The sequence below is a fragment of the Brugia malayi genome, assembly GCF_000002995.4.
Source record: "Brugia malayi strain FR3 genome assembly, contig: Bm_v4_Chr1_scaffold_001, whole genome shotgun sequence".
In the NCBI taxonomy this organism is placed as follows: Eukaryota; Metazoa; Nematoda; class Chromadorea; order Rhabditida; family Onchocercidae; genus Brugia; species Brugia malayi.
This window is the reverse complement of record NW_025062475.1, coordinates 5,022,470-5,048,775: the sequence shown is the minus strand read 5'-3', so window position 1 is coordinate 5,048,775 and position 26,306 is coordinate 5,022,470. Positions and strand designations below refer to the sequence as shown.

The window sequence follows — 26,306 nt, the reverse complement described above, 5'->3', positions numbered from 1 at the left end:
TTGGAACAAAAAAGATCCACTGGGAACCTTCGCTGGGTGACAATGATAATGGCCTACAAAACCAACACAGACGGGATGTCATTGCGCACCAATGACTTGGTCTGTATTATTTTGAATGTCTCGATGTGAAATTGTTGCATCTATTTTTTGTGGTTTAAAACTTTCCATGCAGTCATTTGTATGTTTGAATGCTTACGGCTCACACATTCGCAGGTCATACATAACCTTCGATGATGGTTGTTACAGCTTCGGTTCCGGTTTTTACTCTTTCAAACTCTAAACTTGAAACATAATATAATGGCTTTGTGTTATTGTTATCAGTGGTCAGTAAAAGATAAGTAAATTCATCCTTTTCATGTGTAGCTATCAATAGTAGTATTATTTATAGGTTAAAAAGAAAATTTCAATTGCACTGGAAGTAATGCAAACATTTTTTAACTGATCAAGGTAACGAGATGCACATGTCTTTCATGTGAAACTTCTTTTGAAGAGTGGTATAATGGCTATGAGCTATGCGAAAGCTTTGTCGCCGTACGACAATAAGGGTGTTCTAGGATTGCCTGAGGTTGCAACTTCAACAGTTCGCGAAATCGAGTTCATTAATATCTTCTTCCTGTTCCAATAATTGCTCTTCATTCGTAATAGTGTTTTGAATTGTAGTATTTTTTTTTTTTTTTTTTTTGGGTTTTCGTCGATGGTAGTCAGTGACGGAAATTGAATTATACTACCAATTGTTAGATTCTTAGTTTTATATGATGTGAATTTAGATTATCGATGATCATAATGAACTGAAACGAAAAGTGGGCAAGCTTGCAGAGTTACTATTGGCAAGTCGTTGTTGTGTGCTACATACAGGAGCTGGTATCAGTACTACAGCAGGTATACCAGATTTCCGCGGTCCTAAAGGATTGTGGACTTTGGAAGCTCGGAACGAACCAGTTGATGATGGAGTTAGTTTTGTTGAAGCTTCTCCAACTTATACTCATTACGGAATTAACGCACTGGAAAGCAGAAATATCGTCAAGTAAGTTATTTGGATTTTTGTTTGTGAGAAATTTGGATAAGAAAGAAGACTTTGAAAAATTGAAATTTACAGCCGAAAAAAAAAGGCAGAAAAGAAAAAGCAGGAACGTCAGCTGTGGATATTTGCATTCTGTCTCTATTTTATGTTATATGAACATTTCACAACTTCTGAAAACTATTATGAACGTCAAAAATTCATAGAGTTAGCAGAAAAATATTCCTTTTCTGCTGTTAAGATCATTTAAAATCTGTGAATCTATATATCATATATTGAATCTATATATCATATATTTCAGATTTGTTATTACCCAGAATGTAGATGGTTTGCACATTCGTTCAGGATATCCGTTGAATCGTATCGCTGAACTTCATGGAAATGTATTCCTGGAAAAATGTTCCAGATGTAGCAGGTAATAAGAATCATCGTCATTCCAAACTTCATTTTGTCATCAGAATCAGTTTAATTTTGTATCGGATTTTTTGAGTTTGTAGTTTTTAAAACACTAGATTATTTGCTCTATTATACTATCGATGATTTAGAAAAATTTTCTGCCTTTTTTCGTCTATTCGTTGTCTGCTTTCTGCGATGTATAATAAGAAAGGATATTGGACGGTTTTCAGGACAAGGTTAATGATTATTTTGTTCTAGAAGATATTATCGGACTACGCCAACTGGAAGCATCGGTTTAAAACCTACCGGGAAACGATGTGAAGGTACAAATAGCGGGCGGCCTTGTCGTGGAATGCTGCATGACGTTTGTTTGGACTGGGAAGATCCATTACCACAAGAAGATCTTTATGCAGCTAATGAATTCGCAAGGTATTTTGAAGTGTTACTTGTGCGGAAAGAACAGCAATGGTTTCATAGCAGAGGCCTTATTATGATCTATGTTTAGATTCGTTCTTATAGGTCTTTACTAGAATCCTCAAATTGTGCTGTGCTGTACATCATCAAATAGTAGTTGATTGTACAAAATGGGTCGATATCTCATGAAAAGTTTTGTGATTATAGTAATAGCCCTATCAATTTATTCAGTAGATGAATTGCTACTATTGTTGGTATTAGTTAGTGATTACAGAAATGCCGATCTCAGCATTTGCATGGGTACAACACTCCAAATAACTCCTGCTGGTGATCTACCACTTCTAGCCAAGAAAAATGGTGGTAAAATGGTCATCATTAATCTTTCAAAAACAAAACATGTAATTTTCAAACAAATATTAGCAAATTACTACATTTATGTAATATTTATCAAAATTTCATTGAATGGTCGTATTTTTTCTAATCATTTAACCTAGTCTAATCACTTACCGAAGAGTCACGTAATTCACACATTCACACGGCATATGACTTCATGTTTCCTAGGTGCTATTGAGTGATTTTTTCTTAGTAGCAGTTGGGTTTTTTAGAATTGATTTTAACATTCTGTTTTGCTTGATATTCCAGAACAAATGATTTGACGTTTGCTCCAATTAAGGATGAGAAAGCCGATCTCATAATTAATGCTCGTGTGGATGATGTGATGCGAATGTTGTTGACCACAATGGATATTGGTGTTGTGCAGAAATTTAATACTAATTTTGTTGTACCTCTTTCTATCCATCCGCTGGAGAGGTTCAGAAAAAACAGAAAGCGACGGAAACTGAAGAAGGAGAAGGAGGAATGAGCCACATGGTGTTGATATTTAGTCCAATGATTTATTCGAAAATTGTCTGTACAATGGAAAAAAAAAATGTCTCGTTTTGGAAATCTTGTGTTTTTGCTTGGCATTTTTTTTATTTGAGACGTGTAAAACATCATGTCTGAAAACTTCTAATGTTAACTTTCCGGGCTTTATTCGAAAGTTTGTCTCCGAAATATAGTTGGAGATTTTGCAAATGTAAGAACAAGTTGATCCCATGAGATAAAAATTGTTACAGTTACTGGCAGTGTGGTTATTTTACACAACACTGATAATCAACATAGTCGTTATTTTCGTCAGTTACTGCTAAATGAAAAAAGCTGGAAGTTTTGATCAAACTTGAAATCTGACTATTCAGATAAAGCTGTTGTCCAATGATGCTATTCGTATCATCGGGTCAGCGGTGTGAGACATACGCAAGGAATCATAAAATAAGCAGTTACGATCAAATAGTATTACAATAAGATAAGTTGGTACATGGAGTGCTGTGATGAGAATTCCGTCTATTATACTTGTTCGTGATTCATTTGTTTATGTAAACATTCAAGTTTTACCGAACAGTTTATGCTGAATTGTTCAGTTATGGAAAAAAAAAAACTAGTTGCCGTTTAATGTCCAGCTGCAATAATGCCAAGCATGAGAAATTCATTTGTTAATATCGGAATGGATTAATGAAATGGAATAGTACTGATTTTGTCACCGGAAGGATATAGAAGGAGAGAGAGAGACAGAGATAGAAGAAAAAAGCTCATTGTTCGAATAACAATATCTGATCACATATAATACCCAAACTGCGTTCATAATACATTATATTTCAAAAAACCGGAAAAATATGATCAAACTAATATAAGCTTTTCCTATTAATTTTTGTTAAATTTTTGTCCAAAGTTTTCCTTCTGCTCTTCACCATCTTCACCACTGAATTTGATAATGATGAATGATAACAAGAAGTTACTGATTAAGCATCTTACATTTATGCACAGTATCATCAATACGCAATACGGCGTGAAATAATGTAGAAAAATTATAATCGTAAACGATATGAGAAAAAAACTACCAAATTTTTTATTTTTTTCTTAACTTTTCATTGGAACATTTACCCGAAAATTTCGAGCAGTAATTATTTTATTTCCGGTAAAAGAATAAACTTTTCTAAAGAAGTGTAACAATTTTATCATTGAACTATCAAAGATAGAAATTGAAATTCAGTATAAATATGATAGACAAGTTTCAAGACAGATAAGTTTTATAAGAGAAACTAACACTGCTATTATGCTACACACATGGAACTGCTATAAACTAAAATTAATCAGGGATATAAAAGCGAACAGTTGTACGAACAGAATACTCTTTTTATAGAAAAAATTTTTTCCCAATATTTAATTTTCTTTTTTTAAACCAATCAAAAATATACAATAGTTGCAGGAAATGAAAATTATTACATTCATTATTACAAAAACCAATTAAAAATCAATGATAAAAAAGAGAACAAACAGAAACAAAAACAAATTCCGAAGTGTAACGTCGTAACAATTAGTCACCACCATTATATGCGTAATCTGCTTTGTTGTGCATTATTAGACGATCTTCTACAAAATAGAAACTGTCGGAACGTGTTTCATACGGATTTGAAACCATCTCATCTACTGAAAAAGAATTAGTTAGCATTAAATTTCATTCTTTAAATATCAATTAACAAAAATCTTAATCATTGAAGGAATAAATTCTTTAATATAGAAAGGTTGGAGAAAAAATTATAAAAAAAAAATGTTTGTTGATAAGTTAATGCATCAATTAATGTCAATTTAAAAGAAGCAATGAAAGCAATGTTATCAAAATGTGACTTACAATACGATATATGAAATGAATGAACAATCTTTGATAATTTTAACTGAGAGTGAATTTTATAACTTATTAAATCAAAATATCAGATAAATATTAATTGATATTAAATTATATCAGACAATTTCTCACCGATTAACCCTCTTTATCTCTCTTCTGAATAACTTAGCAAAAAAAAAAAAAAAAAAAAAAAAAAAAAACGAAATAAAAATCTTTAGATTAAATATAAGCATTGTATAAAGTAAGCAATCAGTGATTTAAAATAATTTCTTTTTAAAAGAAAACACTTAAAGTATTTAATTGATTACCATAGAAAAAAAGCGGAAGGATAAATTTCACAAACAAATTAGATAAATTTTTTCTCGTTTTTTTCATCTATTAATCACTGTTTAGCCTTCCAACTAAAGATTTATGAAAATCTTCAGAAATTAACACAAATTGTATTTGCTTAAAATAAAAAAAAAAATGAATAAAAAGAAAAAAAATTAAAACAGAAAAAAGTGTCGAAAATCAATATCGCTAAACTTTAAATAATTAAAAAAAAATAAGTAATTCTTCACAAATTGTTTATGTTTATTCAAATTTTTTTTTTCACAAAAATTCACAAATTTAAAAATTGTTTATAGAAACATTCTGTTTTTCGCTTTTTTTTTAACGTAAAATTTCAGTCAAAAAAATGAAAAAATGAAAAAAAAAAAAAAATGAAATGTAATGAAAACAATAAATTAATAAATAAACAAATAAAAGAATATAATATTATGAAAAGATATTTCGTTTATTAAAACACTAACTCAACGATTCAGAGAGTTGTGGAAAATCATAAATATGTTCACATGTATTTCTACTGTTCGGAATGCAAAAGCCAAATTCGAAATCAAAACTTTTTAACAAACGATCACGGAAGAAATGTCGTTCAATCATACGAAATTTATTCACTGGCTTACTACCAACATTGAATTCAACCCTGAAAGAACAAAAAAAAAAAAAAAAAAAAAATAAAAAAACAAGAAACTATGATTAATAACAAAAATTAATCAATTTCACGAGTTTTTTTCAAATTTTACCCGATTTTTCTTTTAATGCTTTGACATCAAAATAAGAAAAAAAATGACAAAAAGGAATGAATTCAAAAAAAATAAGAACATATTTATTATGCATAAAATAATTCGTTATAGTTATAATAAAATTCAAGAATTCAAACATTGGATAAAATTTTTTTTTGAAGTTAATCATTAATCATTTACGGTTACAAAGAATTAAAGAAAAAAATTGAAAATTGTTGAAATTGCCCCTCAGACGTCATAACACATCACCTAATTCTATATATGGAATGTGACTTACGTTGCACCAACATGTTTAAGAAGTAAAAATGCAGGTGTGAACTGATAACGAACAAAACGAGCAGCACTCGTATCATCACGTTTCTCCAAATTTAAATCATCAATGTCAAGCTCTTCTAGAAATGTTTAATTATTTTAAAAAAATAATAATGAAATGAAAAATAAAATAAATATTCATTCATTCATGAAATATGAAAGATATCAGTGTATCCACTAATGTGACGGTATGAAATGAGTAACGTATATTTCCTTAATAAACAATGTTTATATTTATGATATGTTAATGAATCTAAATTATTAATTGAGATAAAAGTGAGAAAAACAAAAGAAAGAGGAAATTAGATTTACCAGAAGTAGGTTTAGCAATTTCGAATAGAATTTGATCAGTGTCTAAATCACGAATTTTAAACCTTGTAAATTCGATATCATAAATATTCGCATCTGGTTCACATAAATAATCTGTCGAAGAAAAAATAATATAAATTAATGACAAATCCGAGTTTAGTTTTTAAAAGAAGGAAACAAAAGAAACAGAAAGAGAGAGAGGAAGAAAAAAAGAACTAACAATAATAACAATTAAAACTATCCAATCACTGATTTTTTTTTTTTTTTTTTTTTTTTTTTACAGCTAATTTATCTTTTTTGCTATTGAATTTTAGATATTAAAAAAAAATTTTTTTTTATCACTTTCAGCTATTAAATAAATATATTCAATCATTTGAATGAATTTAATAAATTATATTTCCTCTATTTAAATTCTTTTTATTATCATAATCATAGCCAACTATCTCAACATAATGAAAATATTAAAATGATGGTTATTCTGATTCCTTTAACAATTTTACAATAATTTATAACTTCATTAAAAGAAAAAAAAAAACATAGAAGAGAGAAAAAAAGCAACAAAAAGTAACAACAAATATTTATATTTAAATTTAAGTTCAACTAGCATTTTAAATACAGAATATACAAATAAAATAATATAAGAATAAACGAACCATCGGTAATTTTATTAAGGCGTAATACGTCTTCGGGTGTTATTATCGGTCGTGCTCGTAGTTCTGCTTCCGTCAGTGGTTCACGTATTCGATTATCTGCTGAAGTCGATGATGAACACCGACGCATTTTTGATATCATACGCTCCAGGACTGCTGCTCTTTCTTCAATTACATAAATATATGTACATGGAACAGTCAAAAAATGTAAATAGTTAGTAGTTAACTCGTGATAAAATTTTTATCACTACAAAATCAACATTAATGAAGTAATAAGTTTAAAAAGTATGCTTTTCAAATATAAAATCAAGCTTATTCCTCAACAAACTGATAAAAAATATCACTTAAGTGATAATTATGACTAAAAAAAAAGAAGCTAGACAGTATCGTATAATAATTAATTTGTATGAAAAAAAAAAAGAAGCTAATTATATTATACCATTTAAATGATGAACTATCAATACAGAGAAAAATCGTTCTCATCATATTTTTGGATTCAATTATGGAAATTTCTTAATTAGTATTTATCCTTCCAAAGAGAGGGGGAAAATTTTTTCATTTCACTGATACAATTTTGTTATCTTCTTCTTTGTTATTATTACTACTTATTATATATATGTCATAAAGAGATAATTATTTGATTCAAAATTTAGTAAAACAGGAAATAATAATAATATAACCATATCAACATTAATATACAGCACTTGAAAGAATAAATTCTTTCACATATAAGAATTATTTTTCGTTTCCATGATGACAAGAAATAACTTATTATCAAATAAGAGAGAGAGAGGGAGAGAGAGATAAAGAAAGAGAGAAAAAAGAGGGAAAGAATTCCCTTGTATTTCATTGAATTTTATTTAGACCGCGTTCCATAAATATTTTCTTTATAAAAATATTACTGAGGTATAACTAATTATCTCATTTTTATGATTTTATTTGTATAATATAGATAATACTGTATAATGCATTTTAACAATATTTTCATTTCCTCTTTTTTCTTTTTCTTTCCTTTTCATTCTCAATTATTCTTATGAATTTATTGAAACGTTTGTGATTACTTTTTAACAAAAAATTGAAAACAAAAAACAAAAACGAGAAAAAGAAGGGATAATGATTAAAGTTTCGAATTTCTGAATTTGTTATAAAATTTTTTTAAAAAAAGAATAGAGAAAGACCAAATTCTTAAAAGTATTTGAAGGTGCTTATTTTCATTTGTATATGATGAATTTAAAAATATTTAAAAATTTTTAAATAAATGGAAAACACAATTTAAAAATATATAGAAATATCGAATTAACAACTTTAATTAACTTAGTAAAAAAAAGGAATTACTATTTGTTTATAAAAAAAAATACTATTAAATTATATTGTCTTTTTACCAATCCAAAATTTTACTCCACAAAACAACCATAAGTCTTTTCCATGTCTAAAAATTTTTGATCGAATTGTAACAATTATACTATCCTTTTCTCTTCTTTTTCCTTTTTACCATCCATAAATTAGATTACTTTTTCAGTCATACAATGAGAAGAAAGAAAATAAAAGACAAAGTTAATCGATATTTGAAATATTTTTAATTCTTTCTCAGTTTTTTTTTTTTTTATACAAGTAATTAAAATATTACACCGAACATCATACACATATTTAATTACTGGATAAATATGAGAAGAAAAAGAAACTATCATTTTCGTCACAAACAAAATGAATAGATGATAGATCAATACGAAAGAGAGTGCCTAGGCCTAGACTTATTTTTATGTGTTACTATGTGAAAATAATAATAGTGCCAAATCTAAATTCCATACGTAAGCAGTTAATTGCTTAATGATAGCTTAATTCTTATTTTCCTCCTTTTCTTACTTGTAATATAATTCCAACAATTACATTCAATTTCGATTGGTGACAATTAATAACAAAATACAAATTATCATGGCAAGTATGCATGTCTTTCTTAATTTCAATTGCTGAAAGAGAATGGAAAAATCGTAACAAACACTTAATAATATTATTTATACTTTAAAAATAAATTAATGCTTTGTTGTCTTACAAAGTATAATTTACCTAACGGATAATTTTGAACTGAAGTTAACAACTGATGAATTAATTAATCAGCAGAGTAAAAGACCATATATTTGCTAAACATTATCCATGATAAAAAGTAAAATCAGAGTTGAGAGTTATTTCTTTAATTAATAATATGACCATTTAGTTATTAGGGAAAACAATCAGGAACAAAAAAAAAGAAAAAAAAGAAATGAAAATAAGTGACAAGTCTGTTTTTTCTATCATCATTAAATTTCAAAACTGCTTTACAGGAGGAAAGAGAGAGAGAGAGAGAGAGAGAGAGAGAGAGGGAAAGGAGGAAAATTTAACTCCTCAAAGTGACTGATCGATAAGAGAGAAACGACAACATAAATTGCTCATCTTTTTCTTCCTATTATTTTTCTTGTCGCCTAAAATGTGAAATAAAATGAAAGCAAGCGAAAAATCAATTTGATTCAACAAAAGTAATTCAAACAACGGAATATACATATATGTTTATAAATTGATGTTTCAAAAATTTTTTTCTCTTTTTAATTTTCTTAGTGTTTTTATTCGTCAACAGAAAATCAAAGTACTATCAATTCCTATTGCTAATAAAGCTATTATACCTTACAAAAATTAAACATAAGCAATTCTATTTCCTTACCATAATATCAAACTTTTGTAATTTATTAAACGAAAACAAACGAATTGATGTTATTCATTAAAATATAATCAACATATATATCACCACACTTTCTTTGAAATAGTAAAATATATAAATAAAATATATACATATATATGCAAATTTTAATGAAATGAAAGAATTATTAAAGCGCTATTTGAATACTTCTGTGCTGTTTACAATTTTTGTTTTAGTTTATTAAATAAATAAATACCTATACTTGTTAACACTGTAGGAATGTTGTATCTAAATGTATTAATAAATTCAATTTGGTAATAATGAAAAGAAAAAGGCCTTTTGAGAATATTAAATGAGAAAAAAACTAATTATCGGTGAAAGATTTCGTAGTATGAATGAAGAAAAAGAATTCTATTTGTAATCAATTCATTTTTTCTTTTTTAAATAAAATTCACTTTTTTTATTCCTTTTTTCTTCTGCCTTTAAACCTTTTTGAAAAAATGCTCAAGACATAAGAAATCTTAAAAAAATTTCGGATTTTCATTTAGAATAAAAAAGAATTATTTTTTCCTGCAAAGAATATACTATTATAATATTTTATATGCATGCTAAATTCAAATGAAAAAAGAAAAAGATGAAACTGCGTTAGAGAAAAGAATTAACAAACATACATTACCAAGTTATCTTTTTAATGACTCAACCAAAAAAAAGAAAAACTTCGATTATATTAAACGTCAATATAAAGAAGTTCTATTACATTAAATATTTAAACATTAGAAATGCAAAAAAAAAAAAAAAAACCATTCCAATCTATTTGAATCCATTTAGCAAAACTTTTAATTAAATCAATGGTAACAATATATTATTATTATTAATTTTGATGACAAATAAATAGAAATGTTACATTACATAATTTAATATGATGATTAACTTGATACATTAAAGCAATAATTAATAGGGCAAATTAATTACAAATATTAATTTTAGTGTTTGAAAGACAAAAAAAGCAGAAAAAAGTTAGATAAAGTTCACGAAGGAAAGCTGAAAATGAAATGCTTATTTCTGGACAATGGCAAACAAACAATTGATCCTATTTATCATCCCGTATCAATATTAATAGGTTTAAATGTCATTCATTCATAATTAATAATAAAAAATTGCAAAAATAAATGAGTGAAATGATTGAAATAAAAAAAGTTTATAAAAATATGCTAAAATAAATGAAACATTATTTATAGCTATATTTTATACTGATATACGATAAAAAATGAATGAATAATAAACCACCCTTGTTGGAGAAAAAAAAGGAAAATGAAAGTATAAATGATTTGCATAGATATATCTGTATTAACACTCTTCAATGTAAAATTTTTAACTTTCTCTTCTTATGATTAATAAAATGCTAGCAAAAGAGATATTTAGAATACTGTGCGAATAGAAGAAAAGAATGAAATGTGAGTAATTCACTGCAGTACATAGATAAAATAGAAAGTTTAAAACCGAATCGATTAGAACCCTTAGCAGATTTAACTTGTCGCTTTAAGGAAAAAGGAAGAAACGAAAAGCGGATTATTTCACCAAAATTCAAATTTAAATAGCTCAAATTACAAGCTATTGTCTACTTTTTTCTTCTGTTGTTGAAATGAAAAAAAAAAAAAAAAATGAAAAAGACGTCTACGATTTGCTCCAAAAAATTTTTTGACTTAATTAAAACCTTGCCATTGTCAGAATCAAAATTTATTCCAATATATTAAATTCAAAATCCGGAATCAGAATCGAATCAGGAAATCTACATTCTGTACAACAATATCTCGGAAATTAAGATACATTTTTGCAAGGGATTGGTCGATTAATAGCTACAAATTTGACAAAAAGCTATGTTTGTTTTAATCATTTTTTTTTCCAATTATGACAAAACGGCTAAATGTAATGAAAAGCTAATATCTAATGGTTAAAATAAATTAAAGAGAGAGAAAAAAACGAGTGAATTAGTAAATAAGCGAATGAAATCATGAAGAAATCGAACAGATCAACAATCAAAAACATTAAAATTCATTATTGTTTTTAGTACAATCCATCAAAATTCAAAACAAATTTATCACAAAAAAAAATTATTAAATCAACAACGGTCACGAAATTACAGTCATCTCTTTTCCTCTTTTTTTTTTTTTTTTTTTTCAAAAAAAGAGTTACACTCCTTTATTTCAGTTTAATATCTGCCAATAACTAAAATCGAATTGGCAAATAGGACAGAATAAGCATACCGTATTTAATTGCCATCTTTGGAATGTTCATAGAATTTTTAATTTACAGAAGCAATTCACTGAAATTTTTCGACAGAAAATTTCTTTGTTGTCCTATGACAGAGCATGCATGAATTATCAAAACATTAGTTATCAGACATATCAAGTCTCCATTAGTACAATAATTACAAAATACATCAACACTGAGTTCTCTTCAAAAGCTTAGCAAATTGAGCGCACAGATATATAAATAATAATATGTTATATTTTATTATGTGATGATAAAATTGCAAAAAAAAAAAAGAAAATTGAACATAATAATAACTAATTATTTCTTAAACTGATAGATAACTTAAATATTGGACTGATGCTATCTGTATAAACCTTGAACTGTCTATTCTAAAAAGCAAAAATGATTCCTAAAAGAAAGATGCAAAAATCAATCGTGCACAACCAATATCAATGATACTTCCATGATGCAAGTATGCAATTTCATGCTTGTAGTTCACACTATTTGTAGCTGTGCATGAACAAAGAGAAGGAATATTTGTGGAACTATCATCGCTATTTCTATACGTTATTCCATCAACACGAAAACGATCGCCATGCTTCAGAAGCAGCTCAAATCGCCGAGAAACCTTTAAAAAGGAAAAAAAAAAGTCAAAACATAATATTTTTTAAGTACACTTAATAAGCTGAGTTACAATTTCATTAATAAAACCAAAAAATCCAAAATTCATTCATTAGCAAAAAAAGAAATTATACTCACGCAACTCATAGGAAGAATATGGGTCGACCTAATAAGTTCAGTAATACTATACGGAATGTCAAACGATAGACCAATTTATTTAACAAAGTTCTGAATTTTGCAGCAAGAGTTAGCCTTACGAGAAATTTGCAGTAACAGTGTTGATCTCTTTAAGAAAACAAATAAGTACAACACTAATATTAAAACAAAAAGAAAATTGTACTACTGTTAAATAAGAGGACTTACTTTATTAAACAGTAACAAAGCATGACGTCCAGCGATTGCACGACAAAGTGGCGCAACTTCTCTCAAATTAAAATCACATAAAGAATCGATGCCTATAGTTGTATTCATCTGTTGTATAGGATAAGCATCCATATCATTGGCTTTTAATACGGCTAGCACTGGCAAATCATCATGTAAAATTTCTGTAACCAAAAGAGATGCATGAAGTTTGATTTAAATTTTACAATTAAAATATATGAACAAAGTATCATCTTTATCAGGACAAAAAACATCATGGTTTGCTTTTTTCTTAAGAATATGAATCAAAGACGACGGCCTAAACAAAATATAATTTTTTTTTTTCTGCAATGACTATGGCTATTCTTTTGGAGAAAGTTTTGGTCCTTAAATGATTTTTTTTTTTTTTGTTCAAATATGAAAACAATTCAAAAAACTAACTTTTCTCAAATTTCAATCTTTTAATATTTCGAGAACTTTTCGCCGTACACAATAACTGCTCTAATCTCTGATAGGCAAGAGAACCAATAATGCGATATTCTGTAGTTTCCGGATTTTCCATCAACGACAGACAACCGCGTCGAATACGCTTTAACAACGGTAGTTCTACAAAATTTGCCTGAAAAGATAAGAAAATGAACAGCGGAGCATAACTCAAAATTCTGGAAAACAAAACCATTTTCCATATTTTGAAAATTGAATTTTAATTCAAATTGTTACCAAACCAGAACACTGCATATGCACATCGTTTTGTGATTCTAATTGACGTTGCTGCCCAGTCTCTGTAGTTCCAGCAGTAGCTGATTCTTTTGTGATATCCGGTTTCTTAGAATTATCTTCATCCTGTTTCTCGTCCAAATCAGTACTCCTATCTCCACACAAATCCAGTTCAACTTGCATTTTTTGCATTCGTACAATATTTCTAAACCATAAATCCTGTTCCTTTTCACTGGGTAGTTCATCCTTTTTCCACTGGTTCCATCGTGTCTCATATAATTCTTTGATACATTCAGGGACAGAGAAACACGGAGTCTAAAAATTGAAATGAGACATGAAACTTATTTATTGAAATTATTAATTTATTAGATTAGATATAACAAAAATTTCTGTTAAATCATTTCCAGCATATTGTCTAAAAAGTCGCCTATTCTTGTCCATTAGTTAAAAAATCTAAAAAAAAAAAAAAACTGCAGTTAAGAAAAAAGCCATAAAACTATTGGCAGCAAAGCAAGGGAGGTTTTCTGCCAATAAGGTAACTTTTAATATAAATAAAAAATTATTTATACTAAAAATTAAAATTACAATAAAAATTTCAGGAAAATAAAATCACTAAATAAATAATAATACGATAGATTAACCAACCCTGATAGTATCATCCTCCACCTCTACGGCTATTTCTCGTTCCCGAAGAGCTTTTTTAAGAAATGAGATTTTAATTAAATGTTCATCAATCGGTTGTCTAGCATATTTTTGCCAGATATGTAATCGTTTACGTAACGAAAGTGTTTTCGCTAATTTTCGATCCTGAAATGGTGCTAATAAATGAATGTTTGAATTTAAAAGAGAATAAATATGCTTTAGTTACACAGTGGTATTAAAAGAAAAATGCGACTACTTTTTCTAATATAAAATAAACAAAGTAACTATAACAAAATAAAACCATAATTCGTAATTTCTGAAAAAAAAAAACCGAAGTAAACAGCCCACAATCAAATATATACATAGTTTTTCTAACCAAAATATGTTCCACATGAGCTGGACACATCCATTTATCTTTTGGTACCGAAGGAAGAGGAGGTGTAAGACAGTCGAGATGATAACAAAGTGAACAAAAATCACACTGAATCATTGTCGACTTTTCATTTCTCCTAAAATTAAACAAAACGGATTCAGAAAGTAAAAAGAATAGTTTCGATTTATAATAGAAATCGAAGAAGTAATAAATGGAGACATAATATCTGGACGTAAACGACGAATTCCCTTATACATATGCACATGTATAAGGGAAATATGAGTCAGTCATCTCCATTTAATTCATATAATGGTCAGCATTAGGCTCGATTTCAGTTAACCTAAAGGGTACTTTTGCTTGTTTACTTAACCTTCTTGAAATATCCTTTAACATTTCTGTGAAACCATCGTAATGTTTAGAAAAGTTGTTTTTCATTTTTATCCATCATGATGAAAGAAGAGTTTTCTGAAATTTTTTTGTAACATATGAAAGTACAAATCGTCATCGTCGAATGGTTAGCAATCACCATTTTCTTCTAAAAAAAAATTTGTAAAAAGATCGACTAACGATGCACAAAGATGACAGACTGCTTTCGGTGGTGGTACTAATTGTGTAGATGTTAATCGTTCGTCAAACGGTAAAGGTGGAATTTGGCAGGATAAATCATACGGAATGGAGAACTGTTCGGCATTTGTAGCTAAAGCTGCATCAGCTAATACTGCTAATGCACTAAGGCCACTATCTGTATTTTGTTCCATAATGCCAGATATTGTAGCATTATTTCGCCGTGCATCTACTGAGGAACACTCAGCATCCTGTTAAAAGAAGAAAAATGAAGCTGTACCAATATTATTTCAGTTTGGATAAAACAGAAAATCCATAGAGCTTCTATAATTGCTAGAAAAAACTAATATCATCTCCCCGATTAATAGGATTTTAGTTAAAATATTGTATACATAAACAACTGTTAATGAACTAGAAAAAGCAACTTAGTCTGACTTCATACTGTTAATTATATTAATATACTGTTAATTATATTTCTGAAGTTAATAATAAAAAATGCTGAATCTAACACGGTTATTTTGGTTTTATTTCAAGTTCAGACAGATGAAAAAATGACATGAATCTAAATTATATATTTTTCTACAATAATGTTCATTTAGTTCAAGGAACTAAAGTGTAAGACAGAAGCTGAAGTCCTGATACATGCTGTCACATAATTAAAAAAAATATTCCTCAAAATCTTAAAAAGGGATACCCTCCTAATCCGCATAGGTCTCTAAAATTTATCTGCACAAGATATCCTAAAAAGTTCAAAAGTCGGCCTAAAAAAATTTTTAGTGATAATGATATAGCATATTACCACTTTGTGTAACTTCTAGCATCTATTTTCATCCTAATAAATGCTAATCAAGCTAGTAATATATATGTATATATTCATTTATCAAAATGTTAAAAACATCACTGTACCAGTTTCGGTACTTTTTTGATTGCCTTCGGACTGGTATCATTTGCCACTGCATGCGTACAACGATTGCATAACCATTTTCCACTTGGGATAGAACTTCGTTCAATAGGTGGTTCATGACACATCAAATGAAATGATGCTGGGCACCGATCACAGCATAAAAGCTCACCACCTTCCTGCAAAATCCCGTATATATGATAATACTGATGTGACGAAAGAGCAATCATTTGAGACTTTAACAATGATGCCAAAACTTACATTCGGATAACTAATGATACAAATTTACAAAATCCATTCCAAATTTTTGAAATTTAAATAGGCAATTAATTTTCAAGAATGTCCATTTTAAAAAGACTTAAAAGTACCATGCAAGAACTACAGTACTGAGAATTTATTGATTTCCAACGTCGAGCTGGTTTTTCTTTTATCACCGATGAAACCTTTTTTGTTTTGCTACTTGTTGTTGGGCATGCAGTGCAAGCCTCGATATACTGCAACTAATAAAAGATTATACTCTTCGTTATTATCCAGACCAAAAGATTATTTCCAAAAGTTTTTTACTTGTTTCTTGCTTGTTTTGTCCCTAATTACAGTTTAATTCTTGTAATCTCGAGAGAGAGAGAGAGATCTAGCATTCACTAATTTTTCCAATATGCATGCATTCCTCAATTTTTTTTTCACTCATACAGTTTTCATCCTATTTATTTAACAGCTGTTTCATGTGTCAACATAATTCATAATTTACATATTTATTCGCTAATCAAATGAATGAACTAATACTGCAAAACAATAAACATCACAACTGCCACTAACAACATTCCTTATGAAAAAACTTTTATCTCATCACCACGTAAAACTGATTACATTTACTTTCCGTTAATCCGTGATAAATTAAAACTGATTCGTCATTTACATACGTAACATTCATATATATGCATATTACACATACACGTGCACACACACACACACACACATCAAACATATGCAAAGAAACATAAACGTGGAAAAACACGCATAGAAATACTCACACATTTACATAAAGACATACTAAGATAAATGAATATGCAAATAAAATAAAAATATGGAAATTTGGGAAGATAAGTGTGAAAATACCTCAAGAAGGCCAGTGTCCTGATTGTATACAAGTTCATTGCCATCTTTTGTCTCTTTGTCCATTATAATGCAACCGTATCAGTACAGTTATATATCATAAAAGACGTTATTATATAATATTTTGAACAATTTTAACATCTTCACTTATTTTTTTTTTTTTTTCATGTCAAATGTTATTAAATAAAATCACCAAGTTGTACTGAATGATTCTACTGTACAAATATAAAAATAATTACTTCCCAAAGCGAAAAACTTCAAAAATAAGTCATTCAGTTGAAAAAGAAAAAAAAAACATCATCTTAGTTAATTAATATAAAATTCATAAATTACCATTACTGCAATATTTATTATCAAATATAAACATCTCACATAGTTCTTCCTCATCACAACTATTTCTTATCATCAGTTATCATCTTGTATTTCTTCTGTAATATCCCATCATTCCTAATCAAATCACTGTTTGGCTTCTTTTCCAAACTCCAAACTAAAACCTGCACTTTTTCTAAGTCTGACTATTTTTTTTATAAATATTTAAAATAGTCCCGGAAGAAGAACGAAATTTCTCGCAAACTGAACCGGACTTTTAACAATATTCCGGATCCTGAAGAACACTCCCAGCTACTGTTAATCAAGAAATACAACATGTGAAATCGCTTGCTGAAACTATACCTGTCGCAATTCGGACGTGCACCTACCCAGTAATCTGGTTACTTCCGCTTTGTTTGAAATTCTCAGACGATGTTGCGAGTTCTTCCGGGTTTTTCGCACGAATTCATCTAAAGTTATCAGTAGATTTTGGAATTTCATCGGGAATCCGGATTTCATGATTTATTGTGAGTATTCTCTTTAAAGTTACTATCAGAATTCTTTCATGACCGATTTTAGGCATCTTTTTTCGTTACTTTCAGAATTTTTTTTTCTTTTTTATGGCTTATTACATGCAATCTCATGGATGTTTAACTGAATTTCAAGTGCTTTTGGGCATTATTTTATAGCTGAGAACTTTATTATAATCATTCATATAACATTTCTTGCACTTTTCAATTTCCGTTCCCAAAATTTATATATAATGACTGGACAGTGATAACTTGGTTATGAATTATAATTTACTTTCACAGACTCTTTCTTATTTCAGTGGAATTGTCTTTAAAATTGAAATGTAGAATAACTAATTGTGTTGAAATTTATTTATTCACAACTGTTGCAAAATTGTTTAATATTTAGGAATTGCCCGAAATCTACTGGAAATGCTATAAATGAATTGTATTTTAATGCTTTTGTTGTATATTGGTATCAGTGTGAAGATTAATTCATTATTGATATGCAATATGTTAAATACTGATGGCGAGGAGCGCTGTTCCGCTTTAACACCATATATGAAGCCTATAATACTGCGTGAATTCTCGAATGAACATAGAATTGTAACAATTAATGGACGAACATTTCAATTACGTCAAGATTGGCAACAAAATGGAGTCGCTGGAGTGATTTGGGATTCGGTATGATTCTCTGATGGTAATTACTCACACTGTACTTATTAGCAGTATTATTAATATGTATACATAATATAGTATGATATTTAATAATAGTGATATTTTAGTTTAACGATGCATCCAATTATTGTTAAGGATTATTAGTCCACTAATTTTTTTTTCAGCACTCTTTGTTATAAAGGTAGAACTGGCTCATTATATATACGATGATTTCCTCGGTTTTCTTTTTTCACGTTCAACACAACTTGAAAGTTATGAGAGCATTTTTAAGACTGAATTTAAATCTAATCCTTGTATTCTGTGGACTGTTAATTTTTATAATAGGATTGCTGCAGTGCAAATATCATTCCCTATCATAGCTCAAGTACTGCTACAATCTTCTGTTACTACTTGTACTGAAAAATGTTTTTTTAGAGTATTGTCTTATCTCGGTATATCTCGGAACATCCAGAACTAGTAGCAAATCGAACGGTATTAGAACTTGGTGCCGGATTAGGCTTACCAAGTATTATTTCAACCTATCAAAATGTTAAGCTTATTCATGTGACAGATCGAGTAAATGCTATAAGTCTACTGGAAGAGAATGTTCGTCAAAATGCAAACAACGATTGTGACATAAAAATTTTTGCATTTGATTGGAATATTGACAAATTGTCGCGAAAATATCAGGTACATAATTCTTTGCAGAATAAAAAATAAAAGAATTAGGAAAGTTTAAGCAAAAAATGTTAAGCACTTAAAAACATTTAGAAATAGTCTTACTCTTTGTCCTTAAAAAATCACCTGAAAAAAAAAAAAAAACCATCCGATTATCTGAAAAAGCCACTATTTTCAGTCTACGCAAGCTCTCTTTCCAAGATATAAGAACACATTGTAGTGTGAGTTTTTCTTTTAAATAATTAGGAAAGCTCTTATGGTCAAGAATGGTGAATATTAGATTAAAAATTTTTGTACTCTACTAAGTTGAAAAAATCTCTCGGAATTTTATAAACTAAACCATGAATTACAGTTATTTTCCAGATTGTTCTAGGAGCCGATCTTATCTATGGTGGTATTACATTTGAACCGTTGATGAAATTATTTCGGGATGCTAGTGACTATGATACCGTGATATATTTGTGCAGTAAAATACGTTACCAGAGGGATCAAGACTTTTATGATCAACTTGTGCAAGAGCAGTTTAGTGTACGGGAAATTTTCTATGAAAATGAGTTTGCTGTAAACATGTTTGAAATTAAAAAATTGACAAATTATTGCAACAAACAAATATACAAAATACTTTTACTCATTTCATTCTGGAGTATGGAGAAAAATATTTCGTGCTGACGAATGGAAACTGATACTGTAGAATTAGGAATTTGAATATCATGAGCTTTTAACCGACGAAAAATGATAGTTGTTGGTTGGTCATTCATCTTTATTCAATAACAACTCCCAAAATTGCGGATTTGAAATGGTTACAGTATTTCACCTTTAGCTTATGTAACTTAATTTTTGACTTGTGAGTGCATGTTTCATAACAAACTGAAGTATGAATTGCTTGTTATTCACTATTATATTTTTATTTAAAAAAAAACTTCATGGAATTTAAGCAGTTATTACAGACCTCATTGTTTCCCATTTGACAGTTACAGTAATTTGAACTATTTACGATTTCTGGAAGCATCATTACAAGTTACAGTTAGTTCCAAGAGTCAATTCCTTTCTTCTTCGATGTGACAAATCCGCGCAAGGCATTCAGCAGCAACAGAAATTTCGTATTGTTTCATGAAATTTAGACAGTTATTACAAATGACATTGTTCCCCACTTCACAAGCACAATTTGTTCGAATCACTGTCCGCATGAATTCAAGACAATTGCCATCCTTTTTGCACTTCGAGAATGACCGATGTCGTGGACAAATCCAGCATTCGTTTACATCATTTCCTCGATCATCTATAATCAGTTGGAGCAATGATCTGAATTGTGCTAAGTTCACCCGAATATCTGCAGCCAGTATCTTCTGAAAAAAAAAGTGAAGACTGGACAAAATACAACATTGGTGAGGAGAACTGGTGCAACTCCTTCAACAATCATTTATTGCAGTGACCAAACCTGCTTGTAAATTCTTAAAATCTTTTTAATAAAAAACAATCTTTGTAAAAGAACTGTGCAACAGAATAATGGAATTAGACAAAGATTTTTTTTTTTAAATTCTCAATTTTATTTTCCGAATACTCATGTGATATTTTTTTTTACTTTTTAAGTTTTTTTTTTCGAATTTTTTTGAATAAAAAAGAAAATTTGAATGATAAACAACTTTATGAAGCGCATCTGAGTCATCACGAAAAATCACCTCTGAAACAACTATACATTAGATGATTACCTCGCAAAAACTATTGTATTCCGCAGATGAGAAACAAGATCTACAATCGGCTAATTCAATGTCTATATCCATCAGACGTTTAATTATCAACTCGACAATGACATCCACATTACTTGCATTAACAAAGTTATGATTGATAGAAATTGTATCTTCCTAAATTTAAGAACATTATTTATAAAAAATAACTAGTCTCTCTTGGAAAACGTAATTTGAGCTTATCGCGGCCAAAATAATTGTCATTTTCAAACCATGATGAGACATATAACTAAAAATTTTAAATCAATTGACAAAAAGCATAGGTTTTAATTTTGATGATTATGCAATCCAAACCGCTGATGGCAAAAGCAACAGAAGGGAGCAAAAAAAGAAAACCGATCCAGACCGGATGCAATACCCAGTTATTAGACAATCTTTTCAAAATTGTATTTCTTGGATTGAGATTTATATTTTCTTGCAAATCTTAAATCTTAACTTGGTAACTTGCATTAATGCTATACCGACCAAATTATGGACTTGATGATACCAATTCGAAGGAACGAAAACAATTTCTCCTTCTTCTTGAATAAATGATACGACAGCAGCCTCAAGCCATCTGTCTTGAACCGTTCGAATATCTTTTAAAAATGTATCACGACTAATTCTAAAGTATTCCTCATTGTTCGGTGGTACAAAATACCAAAGCTTTCGTCCGCAAATATTGGCTGACCAACTATATGAATTCATCACGTCAACGTGAAATGGCGTCCTACAGTAACATTATTTTCATTGTTTTATACTGTGAGCCTAGATAAAATCATATTCAGTATTGATTTCTGAACAACACTGCTTTTGAAATTTACTAATTTATTGCATTTGTAATCATAAGTAAATTCTAATAATGAAATGAATGCTCCACCTCACATTATTTACCCTTTTTTGCTTCTCTTTTTTTTCATGTGAACTTATGGACAACTTCGAAAAAAAGATTCAATATGTTACTTATTTACTTACCTATTTATTCCAAAAAAGCGTAACTAACCAAGTATTCTTGGCTCCAAGGTAAACAAAACGATAATCGCCCAACTGATTACGCTCATCGTTTGACCACATCTCATTGTTTATCCAGTCAAAGCGCAAAACCGACGGCAATCCATACATTTCATAAGATGTACCCGATTCTCTGCAAACAGATCAATAAAAAGAAATTTTTTTTTTTTTTTTTTTTTAAAGAAAATTACGACAGCTCACTAAACTAATACTAACTCACTGTTGAAAATGCCAATCTTTAGCATAGCCAATATTACTTGACCCACTATTTTCTCGCATCATTTTGATATAATCTTTAAGCTTTATTTTTTGACATTCTTTAGAGTTTTGGGAACATGAAGATTTTTCCTCATAATCTATACACTTTCCACAATTTTCCATTATCCTATCAGTTCTTTCGTTGATCAATGGTACTTCCATATGCCCTATAATGTGAATAACGATATTATTATATATACAGAAATCTACGAAATGAACAAATTAACTGAATAATAAATTTTGAAGAAAAAGAGTAACGATAACAAGGATAATAAGTCAGTAACTAATAATTTGCTGATCAGTTATAAATCGGAAAAGTTTGGCAATGAATTTTCTGAACGAAGTATCAGAGAGATTATAATTGAGAGAAAAGCTTAACTAATTATTGTATTATTAATATCATTCACTACTTGCATGAATCAAATATTGCAAACGTTTTGTTAAATCACAGTGCTATTGTCAATTCAAAATAAGTTTTCCAAACAAAGTCATCAAAACGATTTATTACTAATGAAATGAAAGCAATCAAAAATTGATAAAGAAGAACATTTATAACTCAAAAAGATAATTTCATATTTACTACTCTAGAAAAAAGAAAAAAAAAGGAAAGAAAACGGATGGATAAAAACAAAAGGATAATAGGAAACGAAATAGACAAATTGTGAATTATTTAAAAGGAAACTTTTCTTAAAGTTAGAATTTCAATTGCATTTATTGAGAAATGTTAAATATATTCCAAATTTGAGAAACTAAAGATAAACCATATTGTTTGATGAAAAAATCGATATTTACAATATTTTTTCCATTCATATATTTCACCCATTGTCGTCGACTTTTCCATTTCTCTATTGCTTTAGAGTACATTCTACATGGCTGATTTTTGAGCATGAAATCAATGAATATATCGAGCGCCTTTGTGCTTTCTAAGTTTATCACTGGAAATGATACAGTGTCACATAATTGTCCTTCCATTATTACTTTTGTCATTTACCATTAATATCTGCAAAAAATTTGCTTAAATTCAAATTTAATTTATTCCTCTTCACATACTATTTCGGAATTCGTGAAGAGAGGAAAAAAATACATTAGTAGCAACACAAATATTTTAAATTTCAGTGTAATTCGTTTCATTTCTTAACATTATTTACATTTTAAACTTCAATATTTATCCAAGCATATTGATAGCTTTAAGATACAATTCTTCTTTTCTCCTTTTTCTTTTTTTTTTGAAAGTACAACCTCAAAATAATGAATCATGTTTACACTTTAACTTTAATTCAATGATTTTGCGTCTTTCATATTCATTTCAAAGGGTAAAAAAATGACAAATGAAAATAGTATTAATATGATGGAGAAAACAAAGATTGATAAAAATCTATAATATAATATATTTGCAGTGGTCGTAAGAAAACACAGAAATAAATGATTTTTAAATAGTACGAAGAGTAGTGATCAAGAGTGAATGGAGAACTGTAGGCATTAGGAAGAGAATGCAGTGATGACTGACGTAATTCTCGTGATGAGCAGAGAAGCAAAGTATTGAAGGTGCAGTGATGGAGAGGAAGTAAGGTGACGGATGAATGTGCGCAAATTTACAATCATTAATAAATGTTTAATTAGCAGGTAGCAGGTGGACTAATTAGTAAATGTTTAGAAAATATTCAGGAATTAACTGTTAGCAGAATGGTTGTGGTTCAAGTTGCTAAGAAGAACAAAGTTCAGTTTGCTTAAGTATTGTAATTTCCACTCGAAATTATTAATTAAGCATCTCTTAATTAGTTGTTTAATTAATAAATGTTGAGGAGATGATGAAGTGTCGAAATGGTGAGATTTGTTAATTCGATGTTTAATCAATAGTTAGCTTTTGTTTTTTTTTTTACTTCGTTTTGTCTTTTTCAATTTTGCTAATCAATTCAATTTTATTTTTTTTTTTTTTTTCTTTTTTGTAGGAAGTAAAACTGTAGATGTTCACGTAAAATTCCAATCGATTTGATGGATGTGAATGTGAATCCGGATCTTATTACTGGTTTGTTTCTTCGTTCCTATTGAATTTTGTCAGAAATGCAAAATGTTTTTATACCAGTTGTTTTACAGAATTCATATTATCCTTCAAGTATACGTAGTTCATGTTTTTCTTCTACTTTATCTTTCCGAAGAAATAACTCATTTGTAGATTTTTTTTTTTTCAAAAAAGTAACAGTTTATATTTAACATATCTAAATATTAATTTTGGTAGACATATTTTTTTTTATTAAAATTGGCTTGTTTACAATAATCTTTTTGTGCTTATCCACATATGTTATAAATCTTTCATTCCTAAAATTTTGCTTCAAAGTTTTTGTTAGCTGATATGTGTATGATGAAATCTTTGGAAGTATTTTAGCTTTGGGTAAGTTATATGGTTTTGTTTGCATGAATCGCATTTCATTAAATTTTAATTTGGATACATTTCAGTTTCATGTTACTTTTTTTAAGAAGTATGGCGGTGTGTAAGGACGAGAACTGTATTTGACGATGAATGCATAAATGTCGATGCGAAGTTAATAAAGGAGTTATTTTCTGTGTTGGAAGAATTGAATCGGCTAACGAAACATGATGATCCTAATTCTGTATTGGAGCGTAGCGATTTTTCCGATTTGGTTCGTTGTAATGTGATTTAATAAAATAAAGAATATGTGGTAGAAGTGCCGTTTCAATTTTTTGATACATAAAAACATACTAACGTTGAAAATCAATTTTTTTTAAATATACTTATCATTTAGCATTAATTTTCTTTCACAGAATAAGCAACATATGTTACGCTTGTGGCATGCAAAACCGGATAACGATATGAAATGGGGTATTGATGTGGTTGTGGCTAATTCGAACATTCGAAAGAGCCTTTATCCGAAGGTTTGGTTGATTGTTGATGGAGAGGAGATTGAAATGAATCTGGAAGTTTTTGCTAAATTAAGGTAATGATTTATATTTTCAAAGTTTTAAAATTTTCGTTAAAAAAAATTTACGTTGCCTGATTCTAGGTGAGAAATTGTTTTGTTTAATTACAGAGCAATAATCCATTAAAGTCTAAAATTAGTTAACTCATTATCTTAAATATTATGTTAGATAAGCTTTTGCAGATTTGAGGTCTCGCGAGCACTGAACCGGATTGATCACTACGCATAATTGTCAACCGAAATGTCCTCATATTTCATAGTATATATTTGTATTTGTAGCGTATATTTGGTCGAAACATGCGCAAGCTTTTAATTAAATTTGAATTAACTAGACGAAACTATCGTTATCTTTTAAATCTATCCGATCAGTCAATTATGGATGCTAGGATTTTCATATAATTCTATCAAAAGAAGGCATGGGATATGTTTTCATTTTTTGTCGATTAAAATTTTTTACCGTGATGAAATGAATCTTTCCCTATTATATAATTCCCTGATTGTCTCGACTGTTCCTTTTGATTTTCCCGGAAGATTTCTACAGCAGTAGATCGTTTTTGTATCTGTTCTTGTTACAGAAGTTTAGAAAGCTTTCTTGTATAATTCATCAAATAATGGATTCGAACAAATTTGATGTGTTTAAATAATTTGCTCTCGAAATAAGGCTAATTCCAGCAAGAAACTACCTGAATATGCACTAAAATATTATTTTATTCGTTCACTCATTTGCATTTGTCTTTCTTTTTATCTAACATTTGCTGATTTAATCATATTTGTCGGAGGTATAAGCCTTTCAAAAGGTATAAGCCGGTGTCTATTTTATTGATGAGTGCTACTTATTTTATATGCTAAATATCCTCTTGTTTTTGTAAAATATTAAAATTTTTAAGCATCAAAGTTTCTTACAGGAAATTACAGTTATTTTTGAATGGAAAAACCTAGAATTGTATGTTTCATCAAAAAGCCCAAAAGTAATGAAATGCAAATGGAAAAATTTTCTTGAAAGGTCATAATTGCTAAAATCAATTTAAATTTTTGTCAGCATGGGAGAATTTTAATGTTTCAGAAGCAACACTCAAAACCGATAAAATCCAACTAAATCAAAGAATGACAGTTTAGGTGATTCCCTATAT

General features: G+C 28.8%; 7 protein-coding genes across 13 annotated transcripts; 4 read left to right on the top strand and 3 right to left on the bottom strand.

Moving 5' to 3' along the window:
- Window positions 1–499: 499 nt before the first annotated feature.
- Bma-sir-2.4.2 lies at window positions 500–2,690 on the top strand (the record flags this gene model as incomplete). 3 transcript variants are annotated; one of them, XM_001894817.1, is made up of 6 exons in its annotated part: window positions 500–565; window positions 768–1,024; window positions 1,320–1,433; window positions 1,673–1,843; window positions 2,103–2,226; window positions 2,502–2,690. In XM_001894817.1, the coding sequence occupies 6 exons, from the start codon at window positions 500–502 to the stop codon at window positions 2,688–2,690; spliced, it is 921 nt and encodes a 306-aa protein (XP_001894852.1). The 3 variants fall into 3 exon arrangements, with proteins under 3 accessions (XP_001894852.1, XP_042932530.1, XP_042932529.1); XM_043076596.1 differs by lacking the exon at window positions 2,502–2,690 and adding an exon at window positions 2,471–2,479; XM_043076595.1 differs by lacking the exon at window positions 2,103–2,226 and having other exon boundaries at window positions 2,502–2,523.
- A 1,548-nt stretch (window positions 2,691–4,238) lies between these two features.
- Bma-unc-119 (Uncharacterized protein) lies at window positions 4,239–7,024 on the bottom strand (the record flags this gene model as incomplete). Of its 2 annotated transcripts, XM_043076593.1 has the most annotated exons (5): window positions 4,239–4,351; window positions 5,339–5,511; window positions 5,889–6,003; window positions 6,236–6,346; window positions 6,886–7,024. In XM_043076593.1, 5 exons carry the CDS (start codon window positions 7,022–7,024, stop codon window positions 4,239–4,241), a joined length of 651 nt encoding a protein of 216 aa, XP_042932527.1. The 2 variants fall into 2 exon arrangements, with proteins under 2 accessions (XP_042932527.1, XP_042932528.1); XM_043076594.1 differs by lacking the exon at window positions 6,236–6,346.
- Window positions 7,025–12,212: 5,188 nt separating this feature from the next.
- On the bottom strand, window positions 12,213–17,160 carry Bm2745 (PHD-finger family protein; the record flags this gene model as incomplete). Its single annotated transcript, XM_001894819.2, has 10 exons — window positions 12,213–12,431; window positions 12,788–12,969; window positions 13,226–13,403; window positions 13,505–13,816; window positions 14,147–14,308; window positions 14,520–14,652; window positions 15,084–15,331; window positions 15,987–16,160; window positions 16,350–16,475; window positions 17,098–17,160. The coding sequence occupies 10 exons, from the start codon at window positions 17,158–17,160 to the stop codon at window positions 12,213–12,215; spliced, it is 1,797 nt and encodes a 598-aa protein (XP_001894854.2).
- A 675-nt stretch (window positions 17,161–17,835) lies between these two features.
- Bm17372 (Uncharacterized protein) lies at window positions 17,836–18,406 on the top strand (the record flags this gene model as incomplete). The annotated part of the gene is made up of 3 exons (XM_043076592.1): window positions 17,836–17,844; window positions 17,890–17,930; window positions 18,322–18,406. The coding sequence occupies 3 exons, from the start codon at window positions 17,836–17,838 to the stop codon at window positions 18,404–18,406; spliced, it is 135 nt and encodes a 44-aa protein (XP_042932526.1).
- A 19-nt stretch (window positions 18,407–18,425) lies between these two features.
- On the top strand, window positions 18,426–19,916 carry Bm7897 (RIKEN cDNA 2310038H17, putative; the record flags this gene model as incomplete). 2 transcript variants are annotated; one of them, XM_043076591.1, is made up of 3 exons in its annotated part: window positions 18,426–18,596; window positions 19,005–19,259; window positions 19,611–19,916. In XM_043076591.1, 3 exons carry the CDS (start codon window positions 18,426–18,428, stop codon window positions 19,914–19,916), a joined length of 732 nt encoding a protein of 243 aa, XP_042932525.1. The 2 variants fall into 2 exon arrangements, with proteins under 2 accessions (XP_042932525.1, XP_001894855.1); XM_001894820.2 differs by lacking the exon at window positions 18,426–18,596 and adding an exon at window positions 18,610–18,612.
- Window positions 19,917–20,284: 368 nt separating this feature from the next.
- Bma-jmjd-4 (jmjC domain containing protein) lies at window positions 20,285–23,104 on the bottom strand (the record flags this gene model as incomplete). Of its 3 annotated transcripts, XM_043076589.1 has the most annotated exons (6): window positions 20,285–20,593; window positions 20,957–21,109; window positions 21,458–21,701; window positions 21,975–22,115; window positions 22,203–22,407; window positions 23,002–23,104. In XM_043076589.1, 6 exons carry the CDS (start codon window positions 23,102–23,104, stop codon window positions 20,285–20,287), a joined length of 1,155 nt encoding a protein of 384 aa, XP_042932523.1. The 3 variants fall into 3 exon arrangements, with proteins under 3 accessions (XP_042932523.1, XP_001894856.2, XP_042932524.1); XM_001894821.2 differs by lacking the exon at window positions 23,002–23,104 and having other exon boundaries at window positions 22,203–22,402; XM_043076590.1 differs by lacking the exons at window positions 21,975–22,115; window positions 22,203–22,407; window positions 23,002–23,104 and having other exon boundaries at window positions 21,458–21,679.
- A 1,128-nt stretch (window positions 23,105–24,232) lies between these two features.
- Bm7896 (Uncharacterized protein) lies at window positions 24,233–25,405 on the top strand (the record flags this gene model as incomplete). Its single annotated transcript, XM_001894822.1, has 4 exons — window positions 24,233–24,266; window positions 24,716–24,879; window positions 25,022–25,194; window positions 25,360–25,405. The coding sequence occupies 4 exons, from the start codon at window positions 24,233–24,235 to the stop codon at window positions 25,403–25,405; spliced, it is 417 nt and encodes a 138-aa protein (XP_001894857.1).
- Between the last annotated feature and the right edge of the window lie 901 nt (window positions 25,406–26,306).